The 12,806-nt window shown below is 41.0% G+C and overlaps 1 protein-coding gene across 1 annotated transcript in view; it reads right to left on the bottom strand.

Annotated features, from left to right (window-relative positions):
• The window catches only part of CFAP54 (cilia and flagella associated protein 54), a 382,051-nt gene that overhangs the window by 191,700 nt on the left and 177,545 nt on the right, over positions 1–12,806 (bottom strand). Inside the window, exons 40-43 of the mRNA XM_030819793.1 lie at positions 5,817–5,969; positions 3,238–3,432; positions 547–634; positions 38–247 (exon numbers count right to left, since the gene is read on the bottom strand). Coding sequence (XP_030675653.1) covers positions 38–247; positions 547–634; positions 3,238–3,432; positions 5,817–5,969 — 646 coding nt within the window. The remainder of the gene's footprint in view (positions 1–37; positions 248–546; positions 635–3,237; positions 3,433–5,816; positions 5,970–12,806) is intronic.

A 12,806-nucleotide genomic window follows, 5' to 3' on the forward strand; every position in this document is an offset into this window, starting at 1 on the left:
TTAGCTAGTATGTAGATCCTTCTATCCTCACACTCACTGTGCTATCTTTGCTGATATGACCGCTCCTTGCAAACACCCCCAGATGCCAACTCTTGACAGAAACTCCTCACTGTAGTCTTTGAAACCCGGAGGTGAATGACTGTTGGTGACATTGGTGAGTGAGGGGCCAAATTCTTTCCACGTGTGTAGCACGTCTGGTTTTCTGAATATGTCATCAAGAGCTTGACACCAACACTTAAAAGCAGCCCTAAAACAGAGACAAAGCATCAAGCAGTATGTTTTCTGAGACCCATTATTAAATCTATCTTCCAGAAGGGAAAGCAAATACACCGAAGCAACATCAATTAACATACGTATAACTATAATACATTCACTGTTCTTAATGGTTTCTCTCACGTAGCATTTGATGAATAAAATGTAGCAATGTAGTATTGTTGAAAAACTAAAATTTATGAAATACAATGTTTTTTCATAATCATTAAAAACTTCTTCAAACAAGCAAATAAAAAACCTTTGCCCTTGTTCTACAGACTTCTAAAAATCTACCTTTTCTTTTCTGCGAAGATGAGAAGACTTCCAAGTGAATGCAACGCCTGAACTTTAAGACTTCTTTGATTGCTGGCTTGAAGAACATCTATATTTTTAATCAAGTAAAAGAACAAATGTCAGTTCCTAGAAAAATATTTTCTTTATATTTGCAAGAATATTTTAAACTGCACTATTCCTTAACTGTGTAGATTGCAATAAGCAAACTGCAAGTTAACAGCGCCTTCAAATGTCACACAATATATATACACAGCGAGCAAACATTCTATTTGATTACAGAGTGAAAGACTGGCTCTAACAGATAGTAATAATGGGGCTTCATGGAGAATAAAAGTCAGACAGGGCCAGGTGCGGTGGCTCACGCTTGTAATCCCAGCACTTTGGGAGGCCAAGGCAGGCGGATCACGAGGTCAGGAGATCGAGACCACGGTGAAACCCCGTCTCTACTAAAAATACAAAAAAATTAGCCGGGCGTGGTGGCGGGCGCCTGTAGTCCCAGCTACTCAGAGAGGCTGAGGCAGGAGAATGGCGTGAACCCGGGAGGCAGAGCTTGCAGTGAGCCGAGATTGCGCCACTGCACTCCAGCCTGGGCGACAGAGCGAGACTCTGTCTCAAAAAAAAAAAAAAAAAAAAAAAAGTCAGACAGGTAGAGACAGGAGAAGAGAAACTTAGAAATGGCATGCAAGGGAGAATGGCTGGGTATGTATAGGAATGATGGGCATGACTGGAGTATGGTTTTCTGGAGAGGGTGAACTGAGTCTGAAGTGGGAGGCAGTGGTCAGATTCTGAGGGCCTCTGACTGCCACTTGGAGAAATGTGGATGTTATCCTATAGCAGATGGGAAGGCTCAAAGGGTTTGTTTTTTAGCAGACATGTGACAAGATCACCACATATCAGATTTCTCCTTTTACCTGAAGGCAGAAAATATCTTTAATATCACATAATTGGACAGGCAAGGTAGCTCATGCCTATAATCCCAGAACTTTGGGAGGCCAAACCAGGCAGATCACCTGAGGTCAGAAGTTCAAGACCAGCCTGGTCAACACGGTGAAACCCCGTCTCTACTAAATTACCCAGGTGTGATGGCACACGCCTGTAATCCCAGCTACTCAGTAGGCTGAGGCAAGAGAATTGCTTGAACCCAGGAGGTGGAGGTTGCAGTGAGCCAAGATTGCGCTACTGTACTCCAGCCTGGGCAACAGAGTGAGACTGCATCACAAAAAAAACAACAAAAAAAAATCACATAATTTTTTTTTTCTAATGAATGCATGCATTCTGGAATGTGTAGCCAAAAACCCCAACAACATGGCAGTGGTTTCTAATGAGGATAATGCTGTCCCCTGGAGGATATTTTAGAAATGTGAGAAAGGGTTTTGCTAGATGTCACAATGGGGGCATCTCTTGGTAACTCACAGGTTAAGACCAAAGATGTCAGATGGCCTGCAAGGCAAAGAAACTTCCCCTACGGTGAAGGAAAAGATGAGAAGCCTGTTTATAAGTATCTGAATCTCACATCGAACTTCGTTTTCTACATAAAAAGGGTATCTCTGCATGATTTCTAAATGTCCATGATTTCTGAATTTTCCAGACATTGCAACCACTGTAGTAATTTGTTTTGCTCAGGACTTTACCAAAATTTATTTGCCATTTTAGAAAATCATGTCACAAAACTTAACCATGTTGATAGTATTTGAGTCACCAATACAACATACCTGTCTCTGTCTGCATGTGCAGCGGTCACATTCATGGTGATTCCATATCCAGGATATAAGCATCTGATTATTTCTTTACAGCTTCTAATGCCTGAGCATTTACATACCAACAAACTGATTCTTTTATTATAAAGTGATGCTATTTCTCCCCATTTTTATATTTAGAGCTTCATAATAATTTGTTTCAAAATAATGTGTATAAGAAGAATATATTAAATATAAATTTTATTTCAGGAAGTAAAAGGGGCATCACAAAATGTCTATTAGAAAAAAAGAGAACACTGGGTCTATTGTATGGGTTAAGAATATACTACTGAAGCTGTAGAAAAGCCAAATCAAGGGAAAGACAAGGAAAATGGAATTAGCTGGGACCAGAAAAAAAGAACATCATCTCCATCCCCACTAGAGGTTCACAGCTCCAATGAAAGAGGGATAAACAGAAGGGTGGCCTTGAATCTCACAATAGTGATGGCCAAGCTAAGAAAATGGGTAAACAGAGGAGGCTGGAAGCTTCTTCTGTATCCAGGCTGTTCTGTCACTGCTGCAGAGGTATAGGTTCTTTTATCTTTCTTTTAAAAGTAAGATTTCAGGGCCAGATGCAATTTCAGCATTAATGAAGAAGATCATATTGAAAATGGAGACATAGCCAGGTACAGTGGCTCACTCCTGTACCAGTGTTTTGGGAGGCTGAGGTGGGCTTATAGCTTGAGGCCAAGAGTTCAAGATCAGTCTGGGCAACATGGCAAAACTCTATCTCTACAAAAAATATAAAAATTAGTCAGGTGTGGTGGTGTGAGCCTGCAGTACCAGCTGCTCGGCAGACTGAAGTGGGAGGATGGATTGAGCCCAGAAGGTTGAGGCTGTGATCACACAGTGAGCTGTGATTGCACCACTGCACTCCAGCCTGGATGACAAAACGAGACCTTGTCTAAAAAAAAAAAAATTTAAAGAAAATGAATAGATAATGGCTAACTCTTACCAATAGTTTGGTGATAAGAAGAAATTACAAGTCCAAGTTGTGAATATGGAAGTTTGCTTTTCTCCACGGAACTAAAAACTCTGAAGTGCTCCTGAGAAAGGTCAGGGGGTATTGACATATGCATCTCCTCTGTCCCCAGGCAAAATTCCACCTTTCCAGAAGTACATTTTGAATTGTTTATTCCTCCTCTCTCTCCTAAATTCATGAAAAATAATAATAATAAATAAATTTAAAATGTAGAAAGAAGGGAAGTTGGGAGGGAAGGTAGAGAAAATGGAAAGCGAAAAGAAAGGAAATATTTTGTATATAGCTGAGACATTTTTGCAGTTTAAGTGACACTATTTCCTTAAACTTAGTATCCAGGCTCATAACTGAAGACCCTAGGTATGTGTGGATAGGCGCCATGTCTGCGTTATTTCATCATAAGCACTACAGAGGGGCCGGGCACAATGGCTCACGCCTATAATCCCAGCACTTTGGGAGGCAGAGGCGGGTGGATCACCTGAGGTCAGGAGTTCGAGATCAGCCTGGCCAACATGGTGAAACCTCGTCTCTACTAAAAATAAATTAGCTGGGCGTGGTGGTGCATGTCTGTAGTCCCAGCTACTCAGGAGGCTGAGGCAGGAGAATCGCTTGAACCAGGAGGCAGAGGCTGAGGCAGGAGAATCACTTGAACCCAGGATGCAGAGGATGCAGTGAGCCAAGATTGCGCCACTGCACTCCAGCCTGGGCAACAGAGCAAGACTCCATCCCAAAAAAAAAACACTACAGAGGACTGTCAGCCAGAAAGCAAATATTGAGATAAAGCTTTGCTTCTCGTGGGGACTGGTGGAAGTTGCATAGTTTGAGTTTGCCTTTTTTAAATAGCTTCCAACAGTAAGGTGTTAGTGTGCCTCTGGGCCAGAAACCTCTGGGATAGAAGCAACACACAGGTAGCTCTGGCCTGAGACAAAAAAAAAAAAAAAAAAAAGGAAAAAACTTGTCTCTTTATAAGATCAGAGAACACATGGGAGAAAAATCTATATTCTAGAGGAAGTAGTTAAAAGTAATAGAGAAAGAAGCTAGTATAGATTTTGAAGTCTACAGTCTGAGGACTAGAGATAAACTACTGAAAATATTTTGGTACCAGGTGAGATTCAGAGTGAGTTGGTATAAACCATTCCTAGGAATTGTATTTGCCTTTTTATTTATGCCCTTACCCACTTTTTTTGTGGGGGAGTGCTTTTCTGTTTTGCTTTGTTCTGTTTCGTTTTGAGACAGAATTGTTTTGTCACTAGGCTGGAGTGCAGTGGTGCAATCTCGGCTCACTGCAACCTCTGCCTCCCCGGTTCAAGCGATTCTCATGCCTCAGCCTCCCGAGTAGCTGGAATTACAGGTGCACGCCACCACACCCAGCTAATTTTTGTATTTTTAGTAGAGACAGGGTTTCACTATGTTGGCCAGGCTGGTCTCTAACTCCTGACCTCAAATGATCTGCCGTCCTTGGCCTCCCAAAGTGCTGGGATTACAGGCGTGAGCCACGGTGCCCAGCCAGCCTTACCCATTGTTAATGTATGGAGCAATTAAAAGAAGACAAACAGGATATGGAGAGCTAATTTAACATAATGTGAGTCTGCAGACAATATAACCAAAAACTATGGATACATATCATAGAAAGTGTGGGGGGTGGGCAACAACAACAAACAAATAAATACATAAATAAAACTCTGCCTGCATTTGTAAAAACAATTGGTCAAATTTCTAAAAGATCATTTCAGTGGAAATTAGCATTTTAATTAAGTACAAGTTTAAATCTGTTTTTAATAACTTTATACTATTTTACATGTATTTGTCTATTATTTAAATTTATTCTTGTTATTCTGACCAATATGAATAGCAAGAATCATAAATATAAAACAGGATTCTTAAAAATTTTAAATAACTTAAGTATAGATAGTTCAGGATTTTTCCAGCCTAAATTTGAATGTACTCTTCTCTGAGGTTACCATTTAATCACTCAAAGCCCAGCTTTGCTTGAATTCACAAGCAGATAGATGTTACAAGAGAAAACAAATAAATGTAATGCAACCAACAATAGTGAATATCTTGCTTTAAGCTAAAATAAAACCCCTAAGATCAAAATCTATAGTATTAATAAGAAATCGTGTTGATGCTTGTTTTAAAAGGTATCCATTTCTTTGCCACTGATAAAGTACTGTTTTGGTAAAAGGTTCTAGTTAACTCAATATGATTCAATCCGTCTACTTATGAAGTAAAACAAGACCATAGTGCCACACCTTCAAAGAAAACTGTAAGAAGAACATAAATGTACAGAATCAAAAATTAATGAACATTGTCACACCTATTATACTCAAGAGAGTTTGCTAGTTTCACAGAAAGCATAAAAGTGAGTGAGTGAGAAAGTGCATTGGTTAAAGTGTAAGACAGAGACTAGATCCACTGGACAAGAGGAAAGTGAAAGGCATCAGAGAGTGTTGCATGTACACAGGGAGGAAAGAACAAGAGGGCAGAAGAGGGACATCTGCAGGGTGGTCACCGCACATAAAGAAAGATTCAGAGGTACAGAACGTGCATTTTACCTTGTGTCTGTGCAAGAAATAATGAAAGCAACTTTCTGCTGTGTCGGATTGATCTGTTATGGTATTTGGATTTTTCCAGTGTCTCTCTAAAACACCTCAAGGTGTCTGTCACGTCCACGGGCACGCAGACAAGCGCTTTGGCTCGGCTGTATTCTGAAAGGAAAGAAAAGAGGAATATTGGGGATGAAATGCTGCACCAAGCCAAGGTAAGAGCCAGCAAGTTTATAATTCAGAGAATTTCTTGGTCCCAACCTAAAGCCGCTAAATTCAAAGCCCCCAGATCTGCAGCAGGTGTTTCAACATTCGGATCAATTTTTTTTTCTTTTAGTATACCTGAAGCTCCTTTAAAAAAAAAAAAAAGCTTGGAAAACTTTTGATTGTTATGAAATGCAAATAACTTTAGATCTTGCCAATCTTCCCCATGAAGCCTCCTTTTTCTTTTGCTGATCATAAAAAATGAAATAATCTACTCCTTTTCAGCAGCCTCTTCAAAGCAAAGGTGTCTTGGGAAAGAGACAAAAAGAAGAAACAAAGAAAGGAAGAAATAAAGTTGCTTGGAGATGGGCATCTGCTCTCTGAAGGGAAGGAAAAGACAGGTTCCTAATACTGAAAGATGCAGAGGAAAGGAAGAGGGGGACCCAGGAGTGGGTAGAGAACAAACTAACTGTCCTGAAAAGTGCCCAGAAAAGGGAGATAGTAGGAGAGAGTTGCTTCGAGGTCTCTGAAGAGTGAGTGAGGGCCTGGGACTTCAGCTGCAGAATTGCTGCATACATCATGAAGCAGGACCAAGAGAGAGGAATCACAGTTTGCAGGACTGAATACCAAAAGAATGTATTTCTTCAACAAGTTGAACAAGTGGAAGCCCCCCTGTAAAATCTAAGGTCTTAACATTATAGCAACTTACACGGCAAGTTGGAAGAGGTTAAGAGACATGGTCTTTGCCCTCAAGAAATTCACTATCTAGCTGAAGGGATGGGACACTCCAACACTGGAGTAATAAAGTCACATTTGCAGAGAATATTTGGTTACATGCCAAAATAAGGGAAAGATGGAAGACAGAGATCAGTGTAGGCAGGAAAAGGTGAGCAACGAAGACCTTGCAGAAGAGAAGATAGGCCAGCCGTGCCTTCGAGGATAGGGAAAACTTGATTAGGACAAAAGAGACAAGTGGTTTTAGACAGTTAGAATAAGAATAGGAATAGCTAGGCAGGGCGAGGCAGCTCACATCTGTAATCCCAGCACTTTGGAAGGCCGTGGCAGGTGGATTACTTGAGGTCAGGAGTTTGAGACCATCCTGGCCAACACAGTGAAACCCCGTCTCTACTAAAAATACAAAAATTAACTAGGCATGATGGTGCGTGCCTGTAATCCCAGCAACTGAGGAGGATGAGGCAGGGGAAATCACTTGAACGTGGGAGGTGGAGGTTGCAGTGAACCAAGATCACACCACTGCACTCCAGCCTGGGTGACTCCGTCTCAGAAAAAAATTAATTAAAAATATAAAAAAGAAGGGTATAGAAGTTAACCACTTCTAAAGGTTAATCTCAGTTGATCCTCACAGCACCTTAGAAATGGTCAGGAGTAGAAATCACTGATGCTTTACAAGGGAGGAAAAGTGAAGTTGGGGGTATGAACTTGTTTGAAGCCCTTAAGAAGAGATGAGTGGAAGAACCGGTATTCAAGTCCAGTGCCTTCCCCAGATGATTCACCAAAGGACAACAAATCTTGGGTAACAGACAATGACCCAGATTTGTAACCCAGATTTGGGCACAGAGATGCCTCGAGAATAGGATGGGAATAAGCCTAAAGAGAGTTCATAAGGGAAGAAACCTGGAGTCGTTATGAGCCCAGGGAGCAGGGAGGTCCTGATGGAATAAGTAACACAGGGTTACTTTCTGTGGCCACAGAGACAATATCTTTCAACACACCCTAATGTCCAGAAATCCTGGAGGCTTCAGTCAAACCAGGGACATGGCCGCATTGACAGAAGTAATTGTTTCCCCTGCAAATTCAGTCTTGACACAATTCCCTATCACACATTTAAGAGAATCAAATACTTACGCCAAAGTGGCTCTTGTGAACTCCCTGGAAGCTCTCATTCTTCTTCCTTACCAGTTTCAGTCTCCTGTCTGCTCTGCCCTGTCCCCACCATCTCCCTCCTTAGTGTCCCTCTCTGCTAAGCCATGCCCAGTCTTGCATGGTCCCAGGCAGGCAGACCTCCTACTCCTCATGCCCCCACCCTCATCCACAGCACCCCGAAGATTGTAGGTTTCTGCTCTGTTTCTCTATTTTTCTTACAAGAATTCATGAGCTTGGCTTTTATCTTTTTCTCCTTAGAGAGTGAGATCAGGAAAAGAAGTTAAGCAAGTATCTTAGTCAGTTGAAACTGCTATGAGAAATTACCATAGACTGGGTGGATTATAAACAACAGAAATTTATTTCTCATCAGGCGCTGTGGCTCATGCCTGTAATCCCAGCACTTTGGGAGGATGAGGCAGGGAGGATCCCTTGAAGCCAGGAGTTCAAGACAGGCCTGGACAATAAAGCAAGACCCTGTCTCTACAAAAAATAAAATAAAATAAGTTAGCTGGGTGCAGGGGCATGTGCCTGTAGTCCTAGCTACTTGGGAAGCTGAAGTGGGAGGATCACCTGAGCCCAGGAGTTCCAGGCTACAGTGAGCTATGATCATGCTATTGCACTCCAGCCTGGGTGACAGAGTGAGACCTTGTCTCAAAAAAAAGAAAAGAAAAGAAATTTATTTTGCACAGTTATTTGGGGCTAGAAGTCTGAGATCAGGAGACTAGAATGGTAGGATTCTGGTGAAGACCCTCTCCCTGGCTCGCAGATGGTTACCTTCTCATTGGTCCTCCCTCCCATGATAGAAGCAGGCTACAGAGCAACCTGGGGTCTCTTTTGTAAAGACACCAAGCTGGGTGTGGTGGCTCATGCCTGTAATCTCATCGCTTTGGGAGGCCAAGGCAGGTGGATCACCTCAGGTCAGGAGACGAGGTGAAACCCTGTCTCTACTAAAAATACAAAAATTAGCCAGGTCTAGTGGCAGGCACCTGTAGTCCCAGCTACTCAGGAGGCTAAGGCAGAAGAATTGCTTGAACCCCAGAGGTGGTGGTTGCAGTGAGCTGAGATTGTGCCACTGCACTCCAGCCTGAGCGATGGAATGAAACTCCATCTCAAAAAAAATAACTAAATAAAAGTAAAGACACCAATGCCATTCATAAGGGCTCCACCCTCATGACCTAATTTATCCTCCAAAGGACCCATCTCCTAAGACCATCACATTAGAGGTGAGGATTTTAACGTTTAGGTAGGGGGGACCACAAACATTCAGCCCATAACAGCAAGCAAATGAAAGGAAGAAAGCTGGAAGCCCCCACATATAATAATATGAGATAGTTACCTTCTCTAAACCATAGTTTTAAATATCTGTTAAAACTGGGATGATAATTCTTACTTCATTAACTTTTCTCAGGCTTGTCCCTGTCCTATTTATTTCCAGAGCATCCCTCTCACCGAAATCAGGATGACTCAGAGGGTTACCATTTTAACCTGTGTGTGGAGGTGCAGAGTGTCTAGCACAGAGCCTGTCATGGAGTAAGCATTCAGCAGATGAAGGCTCACATCATGACTACTGGTCATGTATTTTTTTATTATTATACTTTAAGTTTTAGGGTACATGTGTACAACGTGCTGGTTAGTTACATATGTATAAGTGTGCCATGTTGGTGTGCTGCACCCATTAACTCATCATTTAACATTAGGTATATCTCCTAATGCTATCCCTCCCCTGCCCCCCACCCCACAACAGGCCCCGGTGTGTGATGTTCCCCTTCCCGTGTCCATGTGTTCTCATTGTTCAATTCCCACCTATGAGTGAGAACATGGGGTGTTTGGTTTTTTGTCCTTGCGATAGTTTGCTGAGAATGATGGTTTCCAGCTTCATCCATGTCCCTACAAAGGACATGAACTCATCATTTTTTAGGGCTGCATAGTATTCCACAGTGTATATGTGCCACATTTTTTTAATCCAGTCTATCATTGTTGGACATTTGGGTTGGTTCCAAGTCTTTGCTATTGTGAATAGTGCCACAATAAACATATGTGTGCATGTGTCTTTATGGCAGCATGATTGATAATCCTTTGGGTATATACCCAGTAATGGGATGGCTGGGTCAAATGGTATTTCCAGTTCTAGATCCCTGAGGAAATGCCACACTGACTTCCACAATGGTTGAACTAGTTTACTGTCCCACCAACAGTGTAAAAGTGTTCCTATTTCTCCACATCCTCTCCAGCACCTGTTGTTCCCTGACTGTTTAATGATGGCCATTCTAACTGGTGTGAGATGGTATCTCATTGTGGTTTTGATTTGCATTTCTCTGATGGCCAGTGATGATGAGCATTTTTTCATGTGTCTGTTGGCTACATAAATGTCTCCTTTTGAGAAATGTCTGTTCACATCCTTTGCCCACTTTTTGATGGGGTTGTTTTTTTCTCATAAATTTGTTTGAGTTCATTGTAGATTCTGGATATTAGCCCTTTCTCAGATGAGTAGATTGCAAATATTTTCTCCCATTCTGTAGGTTGCCTGTTCACTCTGATGGTAGTTTCTTTTGCTGTGGAGAAGCTCTTTAGTTTAATTAGATCCCATTTGTCAATTTTGGCTTTTGTTGCCATTGCTTTTGGTGTTTTAGACATGAAGTCCTTGCCCATGCCTATGTCCTGAATGGTATTGCCTAGGTTTTCTTCTAGGGTTTTTATGATTTTAGGTCTAACATTGAAGTCTTTAATCCATCTTGAATTAATTTTTGTATAAGGTATAAGGAAGGGATCCAGTTCCAGCTTTCTACATATGGCTAGCCAGTTTTCCCAGCACCATTTATTAAATAGGTATAAATTGAGTGCTCACAAGTACTAGGCACTGTGCCTGGCACCGAAGGGAGACACAAGTGAACAAAACAGACATAGTCTCTGCTCTCACCAAGCTTACATTCTAGAATAAAATCTGAAAATTTTTATTTATAATAAGAACAGTCCGAATAAAATCATCCCACTACTTTTTTGTCTGGCTGATAAATAATTCCTCTTTGTGTTCTTCCCAAACTATATTTCACTTTCTTTTTCTTCCCTTTTTTCAAGCCCTGCATATCTTTTTCCTGGTTGTCTAATTCGGGTTCTGTTGGTGGTGGCGTGGCTGTCTACATGAGATAAATGATGCAAAGCAATGAGGAGGTGGCATTAGCTTCAGGGCCCTTATCTTGACAGCTCTGCCTCAAGGGGGTTCCTCTCTGAAAACGTCCATGGATAATTTAAGAAGCTATTCCAAAGATACTAATAGCCTCAACAGTTTGAAATAGGTAAGAAAGAAGAAGGAGGAGAAGAAGAAAAAAAAAAAAAGAAAGAAAACATCGTGTCTTTCATTGTACCAATGTAGAAATGAAAGCTGAAATGCCAATGACTCCTGAGAGTTGGGTCCACCACGGAAGGATCCCAGCAAGTGATCTGAAATTTGGGCTGCTTCCTACACTCAAGGCCACATCAATCCAAATGCCCAAAGGCACTAATAAAACACACCTGCCAAAGGGCTGAAAATTCCAACACACCTGAGGACTGAATAACTCTACCAGAGAACTTAAACACCGGGAAGGTCAAAACTCAAGAGAGAGATCCCAGGCAGAATACAAAAAGAGCTTCAATAAAAGGCATATCCATAGAGTTATCTCCCCTATGGAGCTTAACAAGCAGGCAAGTTACTCACCCATACAAGAATATCTATAAAATGAGGTGTTCTCACTTCTCCAAATCCTACAGAGACTATACCAAATTACATATGCATTATTAAATAGCAGAAGGGAGAAAAGGATGCTGTTAAATAATGAGTACACCAAATGTTCCTAGGCACTGGAGCATTGTAGTATCTATTCTGAAGAATTAAATGTATCGCATCACCACTAAATGCCGTTATGCCAAAAGAAAATCTATGATGGTCTAAAGCAGCGATCTGCTGTGGAAACCATCATGAGTACTCTGTCTTTTGAAAGAATTGCTAACATATCAGGGTGATGACATACATAAGACCCAACATGCTTATAAATATGTTGATGATCTGAGTTCAGTATACTGGAAAAATTCAGCATTCTAAAACTTTGCCAAATAAACCCAAGAGCATAGACCAAAAAACATGCCCAATAACAGAGGTCCTAAAATCTTAGAAAGGGCTACAAGTTGGATGCTAACTTTTTAATGATAACAATTCCATGTAAAACCTATAATTAATATACAGGATTATCTAAAAATTACCATACTATCACAGTAAGTCAGAATAAAGTGTCTGTCTTCAGTGACCACTGAAATACAGCAAACTTCTTCTTGAATGCTGTAAATTTAGAGGCAATTCCGATCTGAAAGGGAGCAACGGAGAAGAGGCCTGGTAGCACGGTGGAGCACTCAAGGATAGAGTAATTAAAGCAGGGTTTGAATCACAGGCCCACTACTTACTAGTAACGTTTAATTTTCTCATGTGCAATATAAGCATAATAATATCTACCTCCTTTGACTGTAAAAATTAAAGAAGCTATAGTTCCAGCTCAATAAATTATTACTGTCATTACAGTATTTAGAAAATTTTATCCATTCAAATATTCCTGTTCTAATGATTGCTCAAACTGCTTCTATCACCATTGAGAACCAACCCAAAGGATTACTGTAGCCTGACTGCACTTCCCTTCCCTTCTGTCCCACCACCACCCCCTTGCCTTTCCAAATGTACTTTAACAGGAGGCAAGCAAAGCGCTTTTCTGATATATTGCACCTATCATCAGTAAACATCTACAGGTACACAGGTCTAGAATTTTACTAGATATGTTTTTCTTATCCCTTTGATACTAGTCATCATTTTGATAACAACCATTTTTGACATATTTTCTCACATTTGTAGCAACTCTTTTTAAGATGGAAGGGATAACATAAATCACA

This window comes from Nomascus leucogenys, chromosome 10 (assembly GCF_006542625.1).
Source record: "Nomascus leucogenys isolate Asia chromosome 10, Asia_NLE_v1, whole genome shotgun sequence".
Taxonomy (NCBI): domain Eukaryota; kingdom Metazoa; phylum Chordata; class Mammalia; order Primates; family Hylobatidae; genus Nomascus; species Nomascus leucogenys.